The 23,569-nt window shown below is 36.6% G+C and overlaps 1 protein-coding gene across 2 annotated transcripts in view; it reads right to left on the bottom strand.

Annotated features, from left to right (window-relative positions):
- LOC5572327 (angiopoietin-2) overlaps positions 1-23,569 on the bottom strand; it is a 541,823-nt gene that overhangs the window by 477,134 nt on the left and 41,120 nt on the right. For both annotated transcript variants that reach the window (XM_021846146.1, XM_021846145.1), the window contains exon 2: positions 17,245-17,794. In XM_021846146.1, coding sequence (XP_021701838.1) covers positions 17,245-17,474 — 230 coding nt within the window. In that variant the 5' untranslated portion in view covers positions 17,475-17,794. The remainder of the gene's footprint in view (positions 1-17,244; positions 17,795-23,569) is intronic.

Here is a 23,569-nt window from a genome sequence, read left to right as displayed (position 1 = left end):
CAGAAAATTATATACAATTTCCACATAAAATGCCACTGCAAAATTTGTTTACTAGGGACGGACCTGAAGTCGTGGTTCGAACACTCGCCTCTCACGTCAAGGACCTGGGATGGAATCCCATCCCCGAGATAGTCATGTAAAATTGTTGAAGTGGTGACTTCTCCCGAGAAACAAACCGTTGGTCCCGAGATACACTAGCACAGGGCTTAAAATCTCGTTGATAAAGATTGAAAAAAATCTTGTATCCTTGCAAAACATTATGAAACCCATGAAAAAAACAATTAAACCTTTTGTGGTTCTTTGAGTAGACTAGTGATAGTATTTCATACTTCAACAACGAACGATGATAATAATTTGCCAAATTATTTCTTGCACTTTTTTAGAAGAAATCGTTGTTTATTCAACGCTTACAAATATTTTCTCGTAAACCATATGTCGTATTTGCAGTATATGTATTAACAAGATATGGGTAACAAGGCATTTCCGGCATTTGGTACTGACATAAACGAATAGTTCGTAACTCGTCCGCATAGGTGGCGCCACAATCTAACTTTTAACTGCTACATTCTAGTAACTTCGCATGCTGAGCAAAGTTGTTCATTTTAGCTTTCTCGAAGTCGTCAAAATTTCATAGCCTACTGTTTTCCAGTTTTTAGCAAAACAATACTAAGTTGGTAAAAAAAGGGGTTTTCTCCGAGTTTGACATTTTTCTTAAGAACCATGTAATTAAATATTTTTTGCTGATAAAAAATACCGTTTTGATTCATATTACGGACAGCTTCTTATTCCGGACACTCTACTTTGTATGGGAAACATTTCACATGAAATGTTTCAATTTTTGCAACATGAAATGTTTCAATGCGAAGCCGAAGTTATGGCGAGTCATACCAATGGAGCCGTCTTTTTCATTAGGAGTAGCTTCAAATCATCTGCAAGAGTTTGAGTTTTATCATATCTTAGGTAAAATCTAGCAAATTCAACGGTTGTTTAAGGTTTTCTTAGTTGTTCATTGAGAGAAGGTCTTCAAATCAACAAGCTATCCAGTAACCAATTGGATATCAATCCAAGTTTTTTTTGTCGAGTAGAGGCCACCAGATGAACAAATACAGGCATCCAGATTGACAAGCGAAATCAGTAATTTATGCGTCATATTAAATGATTTTTTTTTTTTAACATTGCTCATCAATTTCGAAAAGATCAACAGTTATGCTGAAGACATGTAGTAGAGCTTCAGAAAGCTCGGTATTTATGCTGAAGACCTGTAGAAAATATCTTGTTTACACTGGAAGTACAGAAGAAGTCTGTAAGTCGCAGACGAAACAGGCCTATTTGTCAAGATAAGCAACATATTAGCACAGATAACAGATGTTTATGCTAGAGCAAAAAAAAATCTGAAACCCTGGGTAAATATTCAAATTGAAACTCCTTGCAATCACTAGCGCCGCCACACAGCGAATTGCGTCAATCAGTGGTGAATATCAGTATCTTGAAATATTTCATATTCGCCACTGATATCGTCATGGGCACTTAGCGATGACAGCGCCACCACGATGTTGCTACTTGTGTTGCCACTAAAACTGACCGTTATTTGTCTTACACAGTTTTACAATCGGACATCAACGTCTGTTATCTGTGATATTAGAGTTTTAAGGTATTTGCTCGCCTTACTAAGTGATTTTTGGTATTTTATTTGTTTTTTTTTTTTGCAAAAGTGAAGTGAAGTGTTAAAGTTTAGTAAAAAGTTTACTTGAACATACTCTATTAATCCGTCCATAAATTTAAAAAGAAAAATGTAGGGTAAATGGAGGTACTAGTGTACTTACTTGAAGTATCAAACTTGACATATCGATTCATTGAAGTTTTACCTTCCCGAGGACTTCGACTATATTGAGAAAGTTCCACCTTCACCGAGTCAATATAATGTTTGCTAATTAACCAACGCTGTTCCCATGTTGATCCCTCCGCAAAGCGCACAACCAGTTTTCGGCAATTGACAATCGCAAACGTGTTTTACCGTCACAATTTTCTCCCCTATCGGTGCTTACGCATCAGCAGCACTTGCAACCAACAAATTAGAAAGCCCATTCACCACTGCTTTGGAGCCTTTCTTGGTCTAGGGGGAACGTTCACGGCTACAAAGCAAAGTCATGCTGACGGTGTCTGGGTTCGATTCCCGGACGGCCCAGGATGTTTTCGTGATGGGAATTACCTTGATTTCTCAAAGCATAAAGTATAATCGTGTCTGACACACAATACACAAATGCTAAAATGGCTACTTGGGCAGAGAAAGCTCTCAATTAATAACTTTGAAAGTGCTCTTAAAACACTAAGCTGATGAGCAGACTTTGTCCCAATGAGGACGTAATTCCAAGGAGAAGATTCGCCGTAGATAACGGCACAGGTTCAATCGGCTATCAAATCAGCCCCCAAACGACAACGCAAAGCATGTAAAGGTCACGACATTCACTATTCGCTTGAGCGCACATAGCGAGAGAGAAACTGCCCAGCGGAACGTGCGCCGAAATCACGCAAGGTGCCAAATTACCGAAGCATTGTGTGACATATGCTTAGGTACATGCAGATAGCAAACTGCCCCCCCCCCCAAGCTTAGAGCCCGCTATCTTGTTGAGCACTTGCCCACACATATGCAAAAGGTCAAGTAGTTTGCTTCAACCAACGGTCTTCTTCGGCGTTGATGATCAGATGTGCAGAAAACCCGAGTTTGGCACCTCTGTTTGACCGTTTGCTTTTTACCACCGAAACCAAAAGTGGCATCAATTGCTGTCGCAAGTTTGTATTTGGGATGCTGATAATCGTACTTACAGTGTGTGTCGAAAGTTAGTAAGCAAATGCTTCTTCTGTCGGGTAACCATTCGAATCTTTTAATTTCGAATGATATTTCTCAAGAAAATTCCTATGGAAATGTAGTCGCAAATAGTTTTAGTACCTCCCCTTTCCTCTGATTTTGAACTTTCAACTGAACAATTGAATCAAATGATTGATGCAATGTTCAAAACCACCACTATGACTGAAGCAGTTCAAGTTGGTGTCAAATTTACTCAAAAAAAGGTAATAAGATTACGTTTCTCTAATGGATCCAAATATTTTTTTAACTTTTTTGAATTATAATTCTCATAATTACTGAAACTTATTTGAAATTCGGATCCAAACTCAAAAGAGATCCAATCTTTTTTGTTTATCGTAATGGTCGACTGGGGGGCCTTCCTTAGCCGAGTGGTTAGAGTCCGCGGCTACAAAGCAAAGCCATGCTGAAGGTGTCTGGGTTCAATTCCCGGTCGGTCAAGGATCTTTTCGTATTGGAAATTTCCTTGACATCCCTGGGCATAGAGTATCATCGTGCCTGCCACACGATATACGAATGCGAAAATGGCAACTTTGGCAAAGAAAGCTCTCAGTTAATAACTGTGGAAGTGCTCATTAGAACACTAAGCTGAGAAGTAGGCTCTGTCACAGTGAGGACGTCAATGCCAAGAAGAAGAAGAATGATCGACTGGATGGAGCATGTGGTGGAGTTGCTTTCATCATCCATAGACTTATAAAACATCGACGTAAACGCCATTCAAACTTCAGCGAATTCGGACTACTAGAAGCTTAGATAAAAATTCTCAAAACTTGGGCACTTTGCATGGGAAAACAGCATTTGGTTACTAACCTTTGCCCCTGACTGTATCTAACACTCATCGCACAGGTACTTCTTGCAGCCCAAAACCAGTCGTTGACATTAGCCGGCAGGTGAGCAAACGGCAAATTGGCGGCGACGACTAATAAGTCGTAAATCAAAGTTTAATGAAAATCTGCACGCATCGGTCGAGTTAGTACTACCGGATTCAGCTGACTATGAAGTTACAGCTGGATAAAGTCAGATCCAAAATATTGATAGAAATCCATTGAGTTTATGAGAGGTGCATTTTGTTTGATTGTGCGTTGCACACATTTATTCGTCTTTGTGCGCGCATATTTGCGTTAACCAATCGACGATCATCGTGATTTATTACCAGAAACAAGTTTCCCGTTTTCCTGCAGCAATGATCAACGTCATGCTTGAATGAGTATGATTGGAACTATAGATAAAACTGGTTATTTGATGTCAGAAATACTCTGCTTTAACATGAAAGTATGATGAAGATTAAGCGGATGTGCTCTCAAGAATGTGAAACGAAAACCGTGTCTAGTATATTCTCATACAAATTCAAGGAACAATCATTTCACTCTAGTCTATCTGACATCATCAGTGGCGAGACAAATTTGAATCTGTTTTCAGTAGTTCTTAACTTGTCAGTGAAAAAATCCCTAGACATAATTCTTTTGGAAATCCACATTCTTGAGACATACATTGTTATCTCATTGAAATCACAGGCAAGTGAAAAAAGCTTCCATGACCCTAAAGTAATACGGTTGCATAGCGCGTTAAACTCCAAGTCTTAGTAGCTTCTACTAGTCAAACTTTCATTACTCATTAGCGTCTGTTTCGCCGATGTACGAATTCACGCATAATTATTATTTTGTGCAAACAACCTCTCGATCGTAGCCGGAGTCAATATTCGACCCACCGACCGACCGCCTAATCGATCGATCATAGCCACCAACTAATCCGACCCAGCTGGCACGAATGAATATTTGCACAAGCACCGCAGTGAGTGACGAGCACGCCGCGGTAACCTTTTATTAATCCGTCATTTCGGGTGATTTAATTAGTGTCAATATGTAATTTTGAACGATGTTCCCAATCACCTTCACTGCCTGCGCGCGGTTTGTCTTAATTGTTCGGCGTGAATCGGTGTCGTCTGGGGCTTTCTGGTAACCCCGGTGCTACTCAGATCAGTTTTACGAGAAAAAAAAAGTCTCTATCAAATCTGTACTCACTAATCGTTTTCCATAGCTCAGCTACATGTCCAGGCATTTTTTTTTTATTTAAGGGCCTTGGGTTACGCTCTTTTAAAGTCGCAACCATCAAAATTCCGAATTTTTAATATTGCTAATCATCAATGCACAATCGCATGCAGAAATATATGAACTGAAGTTTCATTGGCTCAATCTCTATAACACATTACGGAGCCAAGTCCATCATGTAATCAAATATTTCTCTCTAGCACAATTATCCGGACAGTTCTGCAAACCCAAGTACTCACGTTTCATTACATTTTATATGCATCTCATTGGTGCATGTTGTAGAGGAATTTACGTATTCTCGGCAGTCTAAGCCGATGCCGCTCTTGTTTTGTAATTTTCTCGCTCATACGCATACAAATTACGTGTATATTTGTTTACATATATGCGCTGCTCAATCTTCTGTCGATTCACACCAACATACTTGTTTAAAAATTTTTGGACACGTTTTTACATTGCTTTGAACATCTCTTTGTTAATATGACTATTGTCGGCAGCCTTCCATAAGAACTGCTGTTAAATTCCAAATCAGCCACATTTTGAGGCGTATTCATGTCACTTCTCCGGCGAAATTATTTGTTTAGTCTTGGAAATCTCATCAGGGGGAAGCTGCAAAAGACGAATTTTATCCAGATTGAGTCGACTCGATAATCTTCGATTTGGATTAAATTTTCCACATGTTTTTGAATAGGTGTTTTCTGTAGAAAAATCGATCATTTTTGCTCAAGAATAACTTTTGAATATGGCCTATAAATTATTGCAAGAAACTTGTTTGAAAAATTCTAACTACAAAACTGTTGATTTTAAAGAAAAATGAAGAAATTGAAATGAACCGATTGGACCTGGGGGTGCGATCTGGCTATCAACAAGCAGCCAGGCTGCTGTCAAGCGAAAATTTTCATAAAAATGATCCGATTATGACAATTTATAACACAAAAACAGCAAGCTTTGAAGAATCATTGTACTTGATCTAGTGTATGTATAAGTTTTACATTTTTTTAATAAACTGTTTTTCTACAAATTTACGGTCAGAAACTATCCGGTTCAATTGATTGGTTGGACCTATTGACAGTATCAAGCTGCAGAAGCTTTTTGTGAAGTTTTTTAAATGTGCATCTGGAAAATGGTTCCCTGCGAGACATGCAAACAAACAACGGTTAACACTGGTGGAAAATGTTGTGTTTAAATTGAATGACTAAAATGTTTCAGTCTGCACCTCTCAGGTTTGGACTATAAGAAAAAACTATAAACTGAAAAAAAAATGTTATTTATTTTTATTAGAAATTGAAAAACAAAACTTAAATTTTTAATAACACAAAAACACCATTTTTCTTTGTTTTTAATTATTATTTTAACCATAGAATTTTTTAGTTAACAGATGTTTGGGACAAAGTTTTATGATGGAGATATTTTAAATAATAAAATTTTTCTAAGAACAACATTTGGTCGATTTTCAAAATTTTGATTTGTTGTCGTTCTCATGATACGAGAAGAATTTTGAAATTATTCTCAACCATAATGATTACTCTGAGCACTTATTTATTAGTAGCCATTTTCCAGTGCGCATCGTACCTTCGTGCTGTGCGTACACGAATTCTCTCTGCTCTTGGAAGTTTTCTTAAAAACTACCTAAAGCAATAAAACAGTACTTTTCAGTGCTAAAATTAAAAACGGTACTTTTCAGTGCTACTTAAACAGTACTTTTCAGTACTATTTTTTCTACTATTGATCCCTTTACGATCCTTGTTTGGACCCGTGCCTTCGATTTTTCGTTGGACCCGTTGGCGTAAGCTAGCGGTGGTAATCCTTCTTGGACACCGTCTAGGGAAAAAACCTCTCGAAGGTCATGTCTTTCTCGTTTATTAACTAAACATGGTATCAACAACTAACAAAAGGAAGGGTGAATCTCTGAATTCACTACTTCCTTCCAAAAAAGTGGGTTTTAAAACTGTCACTACACGTGGCAAGAATGGAAGAAAGGACGCTTTCCCGGAATGCGAAGTTTCTTCCATGGGTGAAATGATTAATTGTATCGAAATGAGCAATCAGTTTGATGCTCTAGACAAATTTTCCGAACACCAAATCGAAGCAGCCTCTAGCCCAGGCTCTTTGATTCAAGTGAGGAAGCAAAGAGTGCCGCCTATCGTGGTCAGTTGTTCCGAATTTGGGGGATTTAGGCAGGAGATCTTGAACTCCATTAGGGGAATCAAGGTTTCCTTCGAAATCGCAAAGAAAGGAGACTGTCGCGTTTTGCCGGAAACTATTAAAGATCGTGAACTTCTTCTCAGACATCTTGAAGAGAAGAAGCACAATGACGACAAAACTGAACGATTGTTCAAAGTTGTCTTGAAAGGTCTCTCAAGTGACTATAAGTCACCTGAAGAGATCAAAAATGGAATAAATGATTTACTTGGATTTTCCCCAGTCCAAGTAATCATTATGAAAAAGAGAACCCAATCTGGCATTGTTCGGAAAGGGCTTTCTCAAGAATATTATTTAGTTCACTTTAACAAAAAAGAACTAAATAATATTAAAGCTTTAGAAAAAGCTAAACTTATGTTCGATGTCCGTGTGACGTGGGAACATTTCCAGAAACCTGGAGGAAATTACCAGAACCCCACTCAGTGCCGTCGGTGCCAAAAGTGGGGTCATGGTACAAAAAAATGTCGCATGGATGCTAAATGCATGATTTGCGGAGGTTCTTCTCACGCTAAGGACGACTGTCCTGTGAAAGAAGATACCAGAAAGTTTGAATGCGCCAATTGCAAGGGCCCTCACAAAGCTAACTTTTGGGAATGCCCTTCACGCAAAAGAGTCGTTGAGGCTCGTGCCAGGCAGATGAAGGATAATATCCGTTACGATAATGGTCGTTTCCGGAATTTGCCTGGTAGAGTATCGAACAATGCTCATTTTTCAGTTAACGATCGCTTGATCCTGAATCATACCCATCAGGAAGATCATAATCATGCTCATTAACAAACAAATTTTAATCCGTCGGGTAGCCGTTCGAATCTTCCAATTTCGAATGTATCTACCCACGGTAAATCCTTTGCCGATATCGCAGCAGGTAATTTGAACTCTAACCCTATTCGTTCCATGAGTACCCATTCTACTTGTTTCAAATCAAATGGAAAAAACCCTACCGCCACAGGTAACTCCGCTTCTTCGTCTACCGAAAATTCCAATGGGAAATCATCAGATGATATGTCTGCCTCTAATTTTAATTTTCTAACTGAACAATTGAATCTAATGATTGATGCAATGTTCAAAGCCACCACTATGACTGAAGCAGTCCAAGTAGGTGTAAAATTTACAAATCAAATTGTTATTGGATTACGTTTTTCTAATGGATCCAAATAATAATTTAAATATTTTAAATTGGAATGCTCGTTCTCTGAATGGTAAAGAGGACGAACTGTTTAATTTTCTTACAGCTAATAACGTGCATATAGCAGTTATTACCGAAACGTATTTAAAACCTGAATCTAAACTCAAAAGAGATCCTAACTTTTTTGTTTATCTTAATGATCGACTTGATGGGGCATGTGGAGGAGTTGCAATCATCATTCATAGGCGTATAAAACATCAACTGTTTTCGTCATTTGAAACTAAAGTTTTTGAAACTTTAGGTGTTTCTGTTGAAACACAGTTTGGTAAATAGCTGCCTATATGCCTTTTCAATGCTCTGGACAGCAAGTTGATTTGCTCCAAACTGACTTGCGAAAATTAACTCGCAATAAGTCAAAATTTTTTGTCATTGGTGACTTTGATGCCAAACATCGGTCATGGAATAATTCTCAAAGTAATTCCAACGGCAGAATTTTATTTGATGAATGCTCTTCAGGATATTTCTCAATTCAATATCCTGATAGCCCTACATGTTTTTCCTCTTCTAGAAATCCATCTACGATTGACTTGGTCTTAACCGACTCTAGTCATCTTTGTAGCCAATTAGTTACTCATGCTGATTTTGATTCTGATCATGTCCCTGTTACATTTCAAATATCGCATGAAGCGATTCTCAATCCTATCAGCTCCACTTTCAATTATTTACGAGCTGACTGGAATATATATGAAACGTATTACTCTAATCTTGATGTTAACATTTCTTTAGAAACTAAAATTGATATTGACAATGCTCTTGAAACTTTAACAAATTCCATTGTTGAAGCCAGGAACATTGCAATTCCAAAATGTGAAGTAAAATTTGAATCCGTGATTATAGACGATGATATTAAACTCTTGATCCGTCTTAACACGTGAGGAGAAGGCAATTTCAACGCACTCGTGATCCTGCTATGAAAATTATATGGCAGAATTTGCAGAAAGAAATCAAGAAACGTTTTGCAGATTTAAGAAACAAAAATTTTGAAAATAAAATTTCTCAATTGGACCCTGGCTCTAAGCCCTTTTGGAAATTATCTAAAATCTTGAAAAAACCTCAGAAGCCAATACCGGCATTGAAAGAGGAAAACAAATTATTACTAACTAATTGCGAAAAAGCTCAAAAACTTGCTATGCAGTTTGAAAGTACGCACAATTTTAATTTAGGACTTACTAGTCCAATTGAAAATCAAGTTACTCAGGAGTTCGAAAATATTCTCAATCAAGAGAACGTTTTCGAAAATGCCTGGGAGACTGATTTGGAAGAAGTGAGAACTATTATTAAAAAATTCAAAAATATGAAAGCTCCTGGCGATGATGGAATTTTCTACATCCTCATCAAGAAACTTCCAGAAAGTAGCTTATCTATTTAGTTAATATATTTAACAAATGTTTTCAATTAGCATATTTTCCTGACAAATGAAAAAATGCTAAGGTTGTTCCAATTTTAAAACCAGACAAAAATCCTGCAGAAGCTTCTAGCTATCGTCCAATCAGTTTGCTTTCCTCCATCAGTAAACTTTTTGAAAAGGTTATTTTGAACAGAATGATGGCCCACATCAACGAAAATTCAATTTTTGCCAATGAACAGTTCGGATTCCGCCATGGACATTCGACCACTCATCAACTTTTACGTGTAACAAATTTGATCCGTTCCAACAAATCTGAAGGCTATTCTACTGGTCTTGCTCTTCTAGACATAGAAAAAGCATTCGACAGTGTTTGGCATGAAGGCTTGATTGTAAAATTGAAAAACTTTAATTTTCCAACATACATTGTTAGAATAATTCAAAGTTATCTGTCAAATCGTACACTTCAGGTTAATTATCAGAACTCCAGATCTGAAAGACTTCCTGTAAGAGCTGGTGTTCCCCAAGGCAAGGGCAAGGGACCAATATTATACAATATTTTCACATCTGACTTACCTGAGTTACCTCAGGGATGTCAAAAATCTTTGTTTGCGGATGACACAGGCCTCTCCGCCAAAGGACAAAGCCTGCGTGTCATCTGTAGTCGATTGCAAAAAAGTTTGGAAATTTTTTCTTCATACTTGCAAAAATGGAAGATTTCTCCTAATGCTTCCAAAACTCAACTAATAATATTCCCATATAAACCAAAAGCTCTTTATTTGAAACCTTCAAGTAGACATGTTGTCACGATGAGAGGGGTTCCAATAAATTGATCAAAGGAAATTAAGTATCTAGGGCTCATGCTAGATAAGAATTTAACTTTCAAAAATCACATTGAGGGCATTCAAGCCAAATGTAACAAATATGTAAAATGTCTCTATCCCCTTATTAATAGAAAATCAAAACTTTGTCTTAAGAACAAGCTGTTGATATTCAAACAAATTTTCAGGCCAGCCATGTTGTATGCTGTACCAATATGGACTAGCTGTTGTAATACTAGGAAGAAAGCTCTGCAGAGAATTCAAAACAAAATTTTGAAATGATTCTGAGGCTTCCTCCCTGGTATAGTACCAATGAGTTACATAGAATATCCAATGTTGAAACATTGGAACAAATGTCAAATAAAATAATAAATAATTTCAGACAAAAATCGTTACAATCTTCCGTTGCCACGATTAATGCGTTATATGTTTAGGTTAAGTTAGGTAAAGTGTATTCAAAGCTTTTTTTTTTCTCTTATAAGCAGGTGAAATCAAATCACCTGTAAAAATTCTGAACTGCTACGGCAAATGAAATGTAATATGTTGTTAACAAAATGTTAATAAAATCTTAGATTTGTTTAACCAAATTAGGATGCTAGTGTTGTCTAATAACACAGAACACCTAGATATAAGAAATAATGAATGTAATGTTTGAAATGATAATAAAAAAAAAAAAAAAGGTACCCATTTTTGGATTATCTAAAGTTAAATGCAAAAAAAAATAAAACTTTAATAATAAAATAGGCCATTTTCATTAGTTATTCGGTTCTCCATCAAGAAAAATAAGTGAGTGGAAAGATATATGGTGCTCGGCAACGTATTGTTATTAATGGAGTATCGCATAACTAATGAAAATGGCCTATATTAATATTTAAATATTTTTTTTTTTGAATTTAACTTGATCTTATTCGAAATTGGCTACTTCTAGAGAAATTATCCAGATAATCATTATGGTTTAGAATGATTTCATGATTTTTTTTGTATCATCAGAACGTATTTATTTTCACAAAATCCAAAAATTTTGAGAATCGGCCAAAAGTTGTTCATACAAAAACTTTTTTATTTAAAATTTCTCCATCATGAAACTTTGTCTTGAACTTCTGTTCACAATCAAGATTCTATGGTGAAAATTTAAAAAATATTGATAACGCTGTTATTGTGTGATATAAAATGTAATTCTAATTTTTGAATTTTTCATAGAAAAAACATGATATATTTGTTCAGTGTATATATTTTTTTGTAGCCCAAACGGTTCACTACCACTTCTTCATAGAACATTTTACTCGAATGTCAATAGTTTCGAAGATAAAATTTGTCGTTTAAATTGCATGTCTTTTAACCTTTTGAGAAAGTTATTCTCGAGTCGAAATGATAGATTTTCTATGGAACACACTATTCTATCAAACCAAAAACATGTGCAAAATTTACTGCAGATCGAAGATGGTCGAGTTCTGTGACTGATCGATTTGCCATGGAATTCATCTTATAAAAAAATAAATGTCCGCTTTACAATGTCAGGTAGTAAGAAGTTTCATTGAAAAAATCGTGCAAATCGGTTGTGTTGTTTCCTTAAATCTAAAAGCGAATAACCTAACATGTTTAAATAGTTGTAGTTTTAGATATTTAGGTGGGTTGTGGTTACACATCGGTCCCACAAGGAATTTCGGAATACCTTCGAATCCAGATGACTGATGATCAAAAAAGATGCAGATTCTTTAAATAGAAGTTGTATGAGAACTTTTGGAAAAATGGTATTAATATATTGAAACCCAAAAAGTTATTGAGATTTAAATAGATTTTTTTGTACAACAAAATATCAAATTTTCAATGGTTCCTTTTTCGAGTCCAAAGAACATTACAACCATAATTTAGAATAAACAAAATTTAGCAGACATTTTGGATTTTGACGCCTTGGGATTAAGTAGTTGTTGAATTTCACCTTATTATCCAAAGCACAATAACTACAAGAAATATTCCATAACTAGTTGTCCCGTCAAGCCATCAAGTAGGCAGTTGGAAAATGTTTTGCAATTTTCCATACAAAATGGCAGTTCAGTTCCTTCAAGTTTCCCGAGTAGTCCGGAGACTTTTCTTTTTTTTTTTTCTCTACGCACGAACACGTTGTTGCTCTTAACGAAAATAATAGTGAAAGAATTGTGCTAATCTGTTGAATCGTATTCACGCCATTTCGTGGCATTCAAACACCATTCCATTTTCATCTGTATAGATAAATACCAAAACAAATTGGCTCCGTAGTTGACAAAATTCAAACACGATTAATTATATAAGAATGTTACCTTTTACCCATTTTTATGAAAACAATCAACTCATAAAAATCTTTTGGCTACACTCCACAAATTTGATTATTTGGACCTCCAGAGGCCACTATAGAAATTTGAGTGAAATCTGTCAACTGTAAGGAGAGTCTCAACGAGTTTGAAAATTGTATTTAGAAAATCGACCAAATAAATATGGAATTTTCGCCTTTATTGAATGGTTTTTGATCCATCATCTTAACTTCATTCTGTATGATTTTAATGTTTCTAGTAGTTGTGCAATTTTTCCCCAGAGTTCGGTCGAAAAACTCTCCCAACCAACTTAACTAGGCTGTGTATCATCCGAACGGTAAAATTTATGAACATACGGATTTTATAAGCACTCGTGATTAGTGGCGTAACTAGGGTTTTTGGGGCCCGATACAAGGTTCAATTTAGGGACCCTCAAAATTAAAAAATGAAGGTGAACGCGGTCTATATGTAATGCGCTAAAAAGAAATCAACTGTTGAAATAAACGAAGAATAGTTTTCGCAGAGTTATGACGAAGTGATGGAACTTATATTGATATGTTGTTGTAGTAGTTGAATAGCAAAAATGTCAATTAATCTGCCGTGTTTTCGAGTTGTTGAACTACAGTTCGGTTCACATTTTTATTGAAAACGTTTCTCAAATATCATAACTTTCACACATTATATTAAACTAAAACTTGTGGTAGACTCGGCGGCGGTATCACCAAAAAAACTTGCACTGTGAGAAAATGACGTCTAACTGAAGCAGCTTATTGTTATTACTTTTTAATGATTATCAGGCAATGGTTACTAGATTACAAATGCTGATAAAATGCTCAAAACTATTGGAAATAGAAGTTATGAACAAAATTCAAAATAATTATGCAACATTTTCCTCTTATTCAATGAATTTCATCAGAGTGTCCGGATATTGGTACTGTCCGGATTTTGATTTACCACGGTATGTGACTGTCAGGGAGTACTGATCTAAGCCTTACTTTCAACAACTGGAAAGTTAATAAAAAATAGCTTAAATTCAGATACAACCTTCTGCGACTATGTTCATTAGAGTATCAACTAGTGAATTTGTCATTCTGGGCCTTATTGAACTAGATTAACTTTCGATTTTCTATCAAAACACATCCATGAAAACATTCAGATGATTCTTTGTTCTCCCCGCTTCCTGCTGGCAAGATTTCCGAGACTGAACAATCAATATCGCCCATGATGTCATCAATTCAAATGAACACGCCTCAAAAAGCGACTGATTTGGAGCTGCCGAAGAGATTCACCAGCTGTTATTATAAGAAAGCTGCCGAACAGAATGAGGCTGCCGACAATAGTCACACTGACAAGAGATGTTCGCAGCGTTGTAAAATTGTTTCTGAAAGCATTTTGACACGTCTGTGGGTGTGAATCGGTAGAGGATTGAGCAACGCATAAATGTGAACAGACAAACATGAAATTTGTCTGCTGATGTCCAAGAAAATTACAAAAAAATCTCGGCATCGGCTTAGACTGCCGAGAATACGTAAGTTCCCCTATTAGAAATAAATATCTCCTACAAACTTTGAATTGAATGCGCTAGCTGGTGAAGCAACCAATTGAGTCTAAATATCTAGGGGTGCCCCGTTAAATTTTACAACTTTTTTATTTAAGGGCCAGTCCAAACATGAGTTCCAAACATGACGCATATTCCGAACACTTACCTTGTTATAGTGATTTTTCAAGACAAACACTCAAATATATTCTTCTCAGATTCAAATCGTCTACAATTCAAATTATGAGAATATCAATTTTTTGAGACAAACTGGTATTAAAGGTTTTGTTTGATTGTATTCAAAAATTTGAAAACTAAAACACAACAAAATCACTTTTCCGGTGTTTTCAGTATTGAAAAGTTTAAATTCGGTCAAACAAAAACGTCCATCGAATGTTTTTTGACAGAGATACAGTAGGGTGCAGTGAGCGTAGCGATTGGATGGAAGGTTTTATCATTCGTGCGATAAAATCGTTCCAGACTCACGGTAACCTGGGGGAGAACTGAACACCACTAAAAACATGAAAATCTCACATAGAATCAAGTAAACATGATGGTTCAAAGATATTGAAAGATAATCGAATCTCAGTTCCCAGGTTGCTGGGAATCAGCTGAGAAGGAGCTCAGCTCCTCACAAAATCAAGGGTAGGATTCTCACAAATTTGTTGACATAAATTTTATGAAAGGATTCTCCCGAGTGATCTGCTGTATTCCCGCAGAATCCTCAGCAGGACAGGATATATACTAAATCAGGGAAACAACTCTCACAAAATTTGGCTAAAGCATCCATTTACTGACAGCATTTTTAGCAAAATTCATATTTAATTATGGACAGCAATTTTGCTTATTCCATAACGTTAATCTTGGGCAGGATTCCTACAAAATCCTGGGTATTAAGTTATAGGAATCCTGGAAGGATTTCCAGGGACGAGAATTTGTAACCCTTTGGGCCTTTGCGAATTTCTGACAAATGATTGAATTAAAAAAACTTGAATTTCTTGCTTGTTAAGTTCTAGCCTTGATTCTCAAAACAAAATGAACTAGATGACGCAATCATGATCGTGAATATTATAAAATGTTTCATGGGATGCTCAGCATCAAGTTGTTTTATTTTTAATTTATCAAAAAAGCTCTTTCATCAACTGACATTTGCTTGATATTACGGAAATAGATTTTCTTTTCCATTACAAAACAAATTAGCCCGCCACCAAACACTGTTTCTGAAATTTAGTCCGCTGATTAAAAAGATTGGATAAGATTACCTGTACAAACCAGCTTTGAACTAAGTATTGCTAATAAATTTCTGTCAATAATAACAGTAAATAAGACTTGTTTTAATACCACCTATTTCCATTTAATTACCACCAAAAGGGCGTAACTTAGAAGTGGTCCTACGATTGTTTGTATGTGCCAAGGCATACAGCTAAGAAAAAGAAAACAAAGGTGAGTACAGATTTGATTAGGGCTGTGCAAATGTCGATATTATCGAATCAATTTTATCGATACGATATCCAAAATTGAATCAACACAATATAGCCGATACCGATAAATCCTCGTAGTGCACAGCCCCAGATTGGATGGAGATTTTTTTTTCTGACAACAACGGTCTGGAGATCACCGTGACAGAGCCATCCAACACCTGGGGAGATGCTTTCGTGGGGACAAGCAAGCGCATGTGGTCTTGTTCGTCCACCACACATTTAGCGGGGGACCCATCGAAGCCAATTCGAAACTGGGAACCGAATGGCTAATCATGTGAACTTTTTTGCCTGCACGATTTGGTCTTACCGCATCGTATAGAAATAGGTTGCCTGCCCAGACTGGGACGCAGACGGCTTATCGGTTTAAGGTGATTATGCGACGAGTGCTGAGATTTGTGTGTGATATTTTCCCTCGTTTTGTGAAAGAAATGGAAACGATTATCGATTGGGTGGCTGGCTTTCGAACGATTTAACCAGAAAGTTTTTTGTCGTTAATGGAATCGTGGTTGGGCTGCACCTGTCATGTCGTATGAATATCAACAGGTGTTTTTGGGAAATATTATTTACTTTTGCATATCTATCAATTAGACTGACGTTGGATTATCTTCTTCTTCTTTTTCTTCTTCTTGACATTACGTCCTTACTTGGGCATAGCCTGCTTCACAGTGCTTTTTTTAACTGAGAGCTTTTTTTGCCAAAGTTTCCATTTTCGCATTCGCATATTGAGTGGCTAGTACAATGATACTCTTTGTCCAGCGAAGTCAAGGAAATTTCCATTACGAAAAGATTTTGGACCGACCGGGAATCGAACCCGGACACCTTCTGCATGGCTTTGCTTTGTAGCCGCGGATTCTAACCAGGGGCTAAGGAAAGCCCCCAGCGTTCAGATAACTGAAATACTCCAGGAACTGGATAAATAAGTTCAACTATCGATTTTTCGTCAAGGCTGGAAGGCAAGTGAGAATTAAACTAGCGACAACCATCCATGACTTCCCTGTTTCGACAAATACGCTCTTAAGGAACTGATTCTGGACTTAATTGATAGTTAGCTAATATTACTTGCTTCTTTCATAATGATTTACGACCTACAGTTTAAAATACATTTGCGGCAGATCAATTTCAAAATGATGATGAACATCTTTCAGAACGACCTCTGTGAGCACTTCACCGTTACAAAACAATAAAAGCACACTCATTTCACCATCGATAATATCGATTCAACCTTTCATACCTTCCACCAGTCATTCTGTACCACAAAAACCTATAAGTACCATAAGGCCTCATACGCAATTCCAAACGCATCGCCCATTCACACATCTAATTTCACACCTTCGCCTCGGCACGTACCTAGATCATCACGCGCGCCCGGGCACTCTCACAAACACACAAGGTGCGTGATTTGAATAATTCAGCACAGCTCCGCTTTGTCTACCCTCGTGGAGCTTATCTGCACAACCAGCTCTGTTTTGCACTCACCTTGATCTGTAGTTCCCACGTCCTCCCTGTTGGGCGGTAAGGTTCTTGGCGGCCAAGTTGCGCACTCCGGTGCTGTTGTTGTTCTGCGCGGACAGCTGGCTGGCACTGGTACGAGGCAAACGCGGCGACGGATTACCGGTACCGGGCCGCACCGGAGTTCCACTTTGGACCAAGGACCCAAAGTAGAACAACAGTAGCACTGAACAGTAATAGGCCCTAAAGAAGGCCATCTCCGGCGGTGGGTTCGGTTACAAATCTACGGGTGCCTAGACTGGGTTCGAAAAGATGGTTGGGAAAAATTGGGTAACGACCCAATCGAGGGGGCTTGGTCCACCGTGACTTCCGGTTATTCTGAACACCGCCACCTATTCTTCACTGTTTTATTGCACGTTTCACTGAAATTCCGGTCAAGCGGCGCAAACCGCAGCCCAGCGCCAACCTCTACGGACACGGGTCTGTGGCTTCCTGCAGAATAGCACTTCTAATCAATCGAAGATCTTCTTCTAACACGTCGCGAGGGGGATGGAGTGACGACGACTTCGCGGCTTATCTAGATTTTGGGAAAGAGGAAAAACACATTAGTAAAACGGTTGTTGGCTCGTCTTCGCCTTCGCTGACTGAGGTTTTGTCGTAACCGCCGACGAAAACTTCCATCAACGACAGCGGAAAACAACAATGCATAATTAATTGGCTGCCGGGTGGTGTTTTGCACCGGGGGTTGGTTGGCTGTTTCTCGCTTTGGGTATCTCTTTCGCCCATGATCATTGGGCTTTGTTTTGGGGGGTTGGAAAACGCCATCACAACACAGTATTATACCACCAGATTCCTCTTAATTGGTAATTAAAACTTCGCCTAATTTCGATGTGCTTCTTGTTGGGGAGTTTTAGTTGCAGCATTGTATACAATGTCTTCCAGTAGGTGAAGAAGGAGGGACGATCTTCCGTATTTGGCATTCAAATTTTTGAAACTTTTGGGGGAAGCATTGTCTGAGTAAGTAAGGCATGAAAAATGTTAATATTAAACAAAAAAGTAACTTTTATACCATTTTTTCTCCTTCAAGGATGGAAAAAAATCAGCTCTAACGACAAACAACACGGTATCTAAATGGTCCAAGAGGGCCGTCGCTCTTGCAGCAACATGATTTCAACACGTCATCACGCGCGATGATCAAATATATATCGAGCATCCGATGAACTGTTTGTCGTAGGACAAAGGGTTTGTCAGATATTGTAACATGTTGCGATTAATGCGAATCAATTCAAAATTCACGGATAAACTCTCTCACATACCACGCACGATTGACTTTCAGATTAAAAACGACAAGCTAGGAGATAAATCGTGGAGTGCAATCAGAAAAATCCTCCAAAATTATGACTTTGATTCGCGAACAATTGATCGTCAGCTCACAGGGGGAGCGATTCATTTTTCGCGGAGTGGAGTTTGTTGTGATGGCTTGACGACTAAGGGTTTGTCGTTGTTGCTATGATCGCATGATAAAGAACAACCACGATGCATCATTTGTTTTATCATGATCACTAGATTTCCATCCTTACTCCTAATTTTTCATTTTCACGTTCATCAAAACATAATTTACCTCTACCTCTTTAACAAGCTCTATGGTTTCGATTTTTTTTTTTTTTATGGAGTCGTGAGTTCGATTCTCAGCGAGAAGACGTGTAATTTTTACGCAAATTTTACATCAATTTGTCCATTTAATTCAATTGCGAAGTATATGTAATGTTGAGTTTTACGGTAGTTGTTCAAACTTCAACTTGGCTGGTTAGCCGTAAAACGATGAAAATACTCTTTTGTTCTTATATCTATTGATAGCGAGATAATGTGCAGTTTATTTTTTAGACGAAAGTCCCATATATTTACGACAGCTGATGGAACAACAATATACTGAGTTGGGCGTTCATTTATTTATATATAATTTTAAATATTTTAAAAAGATTGCACAACTACCATGGTGGACCTGACTTGGAATTCAATATTTTCAACCAGATATGGTTTGTGACGATAGAATGCAACTGATGCAACAGCAAGAAACTCTTTACCTCTAGACATTCCCCAAAAATTTATCGAAGAATTTCAATTGATATTTTTAGAAGGTGCCCTCCATAGGTTTCTCTAGGAGCTTCACTACACATCCCTTCAAAGATTCCAACAAAAAGTTTATCCGGAATCATCTCAATGAGCTCTCTTCGCATTCCTCCGAAGACTTTTTCAGTGGCAGTAATCATCACAGGGTAATTCTTTACATATTTTGGAAAGGATTAGACTGGAGACTTCATTGGCCATTTCCTAAGAAACTCTAATGCGGATTCCATTTGGAAAACCAGAAGAATCCTACTGGATTTGTTAAAAGGATTTCTCCAGGAGTTCCATCCCAAATTTGGGGCAAGTGTGCCACCTTAAGCAAATTGTTTTCTAACTTTGTCAAAAGCTTGTCAAACCCACCAATTTATTATCATGATGTTAGTTTCTTATCTTCTTACAAGGACTGTAGCATTTAAAAATAAAATAACTTCGAAAGTATTAGTTTTGAAGCTTCTCAAATATCATCCAAAATAACGTATTTTTCAGAGCTATGGAGCAAGACGGCCACCGAACAAAAATTGAATGTATTTCAACGTGTAATTAAAGTGTCTTTATTTCTTGTTTATATTATTTTCAAAGCAGACGCTAATTGGTAATTTTGAAGGTATTTCATAGGATGGTTCTTTATAACAGGATTTATTGCAAATCTCTACTAGTGAATTGGAATTACTGAAATTGTTAATTTTGTCTCCATTCCATACGAAATGTGTATTGGCATGGACTTTGGCGGATTTGTTTAATATTACACTAGATCCGCATTTATGAACTGTAAAATCTTGATGTAGAGAAGTAAAAAACACTTAAAACGCCAAAAAATGATGTTTTTATAAAATATTTGAAAAAAAAAATCACTTTGGAAGCAAAACTCTTAGCTTTTTCTCATTCTACACTTCAAGTTCCACTACCGGTGCCTCGTAAATTCTTATTTTGTTCAAATGCAATAAAAACTGACACATTTGAACAGTTACATTATGTACAGGGCATTAGAAAAATCTGAATACATGATAAATAGTGCAAGATTCATCATATTTTGATAATTGCACTCAGAACCACAAAGGAACATTTTGTTGAACTCAGAGTGAAAATTTATAAATTTATTTTTTATAAAGCAACGGCAGTGCTACGCATAATTGTCCCATGTTCCAAAATATGCAATCGAGAAAAATACATTCAAAGATTTCAACACATTTAAGCCTCGTATTGGCCATGTGTGCGGTAAATTAAATTAAAATCTTTACAATAGTATAAAGAAAACCGTGTTCATTAGAGTGAAGAGTGTGTATTATAGGAAAAAAGTAAATTAAGCTACAAAATTCAAAGTGGGACTGTTATGCCTAGAAATACGGGGCTTTTGGTGAATTTCTACGCATAACAGCCCCACTGATTGTAGTGACAAATTATGTGTTAAGCTTACTGCTGTAGATGACCGTTCTTACGTATAGATTGTACCGAATGTAGAGGACGTATATCCTCAAGACTATGTTAAGGCACCTAATGAAGGCTCAAGTGACATGTGCCAAACGTAGCCACGTGTGTGGAAGTGAAGAAAAACGATTTTATAGTTTGGGATGGAAAGCAAGGTTTTCTGTATGTGTGATAATGAGAAAATGTATGAGTTAGACATGTCCCAGGCTTCGCTTGATTATCGGTATAATAAACTGAATTCAGTAAGTTTAGTTGTCGCTTCAAATGAATGGTTCTCTTATGAAAGATTTGAATCGAAAAATGACAGTCGAGATATTACGGTTGCAGAAAAACTGATGACCATTTTTTTTTTAAGTATTTCGAAAAATAAGTTCGATATTCAAATTCAACTATGTTCTTCTTTTGTCGGGACATAATTCCTTGAAATGACATCTGGCTGAACGGGAAAATGTAGAATAATGAAATTAAGACTGGTTGAGAACAGTTTTCAGGATTCAAATGCTTCGCCCAATAGGGACATCATGATCTTTACCACATACTAAGTTCAAGATAAAACAAATATGTTGATTGGTTTGTTTGGAAGGCATCTGAGAATTGAGCACACGATTACGAGGCTATTATTCGATCATTAGCACTTTAGCAGTTTGGGTTTCTCAAAACATAAGCAGATATTTTATTATTTTTTTCGTAGCTATAATTAATAACATAAAACTGTCTTGTTTTCAAATATATAAATATCTCTTCATTGAAACATTGATTGTCCTTGCTCATATTATTAATCTCATAAACTCGCCTTATTTTAATCGTAGACAGTTCTGTAAAGTATAACTGTGTTAATATTTTTTGCCTGAAGGTGCTTATGATTTTAGCAGAAATATTCCCTTCTTGCACCAAAATGCTTATCTTAGATCAAGTGGCGTTTAATATCAGCGGCACCAAATTTTGTTTTTTGTTTTGCTGACACATCAGTGAAATTTTTTGCTGCCCACTGTTTATCTGTAAAGAATGAAAAAAAGCCCAAACTGAACTGAGATTGCAGATAAACATATCAATAAAAGCTACAGAAACTTCAATCAACTTCGATTTTTTTTCTGGAATTTATAATACAAAATTTAATATTAAAGCGATTACTTCAGATTCTATTTTTTAATCCAACATGTTTAAAGCGATCTACTCTAAATAAAGAAATTTTTTTAATAGGCAATCTTTTCTACCTGAGTAGTATTTTGAGTACTCAATACTGCTCTTCATGTCACATTAAGTTCAATGAAATTAATACTCTTAGCCTAATGGACATACATATGCCATAAGAACCTTTGACCGAATTATGTATGTTTGCGAAATAATGCGCAAGAAATGGAAAGAACAGCCTATCATCGAAGAAGGTAATATTCTAATGCGATATATTTTTAGCTTAGTGCCAATAACTATTAGAACAGTTTAAGTCTGAAGAATAGCCTATTATTCAAAGAAGGCAAAATTCTGCCAAACATGTAGTCAGCCAAATGTTCATAAGCCAAACATGTATATTATAAAAGTACCGATTCTAAGGAAACTGCCTTTTTTTCATGTCAGGCTATCACAAGAACGATTTTCAAGTTGTTTTGAGTGTAATGCACTTGTCACTTCCTTTTTAACATCAGTTACTTTTTATTAATATATTTTATACAAATTTAACAAATTGTCATTTAAACTTACACCAGTTAGCACGTTGAACAGTTTTTGACAGAAGAATCATGGGTAGTTTTCAGTTTTTTGGGTACATCACGTTTTTTTTCGGGAAAATAGTTTCGGGAAAGTAGTTCATTCGGAAAAAAAGTCATTCAGTGAAATTACATTCGGTTGAATGTTAAATGTTAAATGTCAGACAATTGGGAAGGGGAGTGTCAAAAATTTGCCAAAAATGCTTCTTCATTGTTGGACATTCCCTTACCGAAACCTTGTAAATGAATGTAAAGAATTGCTGGGATAGATCTTAAAAGAAACTTCTGGAATAAGTAGATATTGAAAAAAAAAATCTCCAGAAAATGGTGAACAGTTTGCGCTACTTTCCCCCGAATGTCAGTTCTGCGATTTCGATTCCCCGAACGCCGGTCCCTCGAACATCCCATTTCCTCGAATAGCCCATTTCCCCGAAAAGTATTGAGCACTCATAATTCTCATAACTTTTTATATTTTAAAGTGGCGAACAAACCAGTCATCGGATAGGTACCCTTATTTGTTTCATTGGCGGTTCTTTTGAATTTCATCGATCCTGGCATTTTCGGCAATAAGTATTTATTCGCCAAATTTATTTTCAGAGAAACGTGTTTTTCGGGGGACTGGTGTTCAGAAATGACATTCTGAGAAACGACATTTGAGAAGCACAATCGTTTTAACTAGTGAATAATACTGGAATAATGTAGGTATTATTGAAAGACTAACCTATCATTGGGAGACAAGAAATGTATGAAAGTGTCTCAGGAAAATCTCTGTAAGTTTACCTATAGAAATGTCTGAAGCCATCCTAAAGAAATCGCTGGAAAAGTTCTCGGATAAATCTTTCATTTTTTTTTTTCTCAAATGTGAATCCCACAAAAAAATTTGAAAAGGAATTTTCGGATGAATCCTAGAATTTGACAAAAGCTCTCCTGTGTCAATCCCGATTCCCTGAAGAAAGCGCTCTACAAACCCTTCAAGTATACTTTTTTGAAGATTTCCTTGATGAATCAACAAAGTCAATGATCAACAGAAAAATTATGATCAACAGAAAAATCATTTATTCTGATGAAGCTTTATGGAAGTCCTCAAATGAATCGTT

Source organism: Aedes aegypti, chromosome 2 (genome assembly GCF_002204515.2).
Source record: "Aedes aegypti strain LVP_AGWG chromosome 2, AaegL5.0 Primary Assembly, whole genome shotgun sequence".
Classification (NCBI taxonomy): domain Eukaryota; kingdom Metazoa; phylum Arthropoda; class Insecta; order Diptera; family Culicidae; genus Aedes; species Aedes aegypti.
The sequence above is the reverse complement of the archived record's forward strand: the minus strand, read 5'-3'. Positions and strand labels throughout refer to the sequence as shown.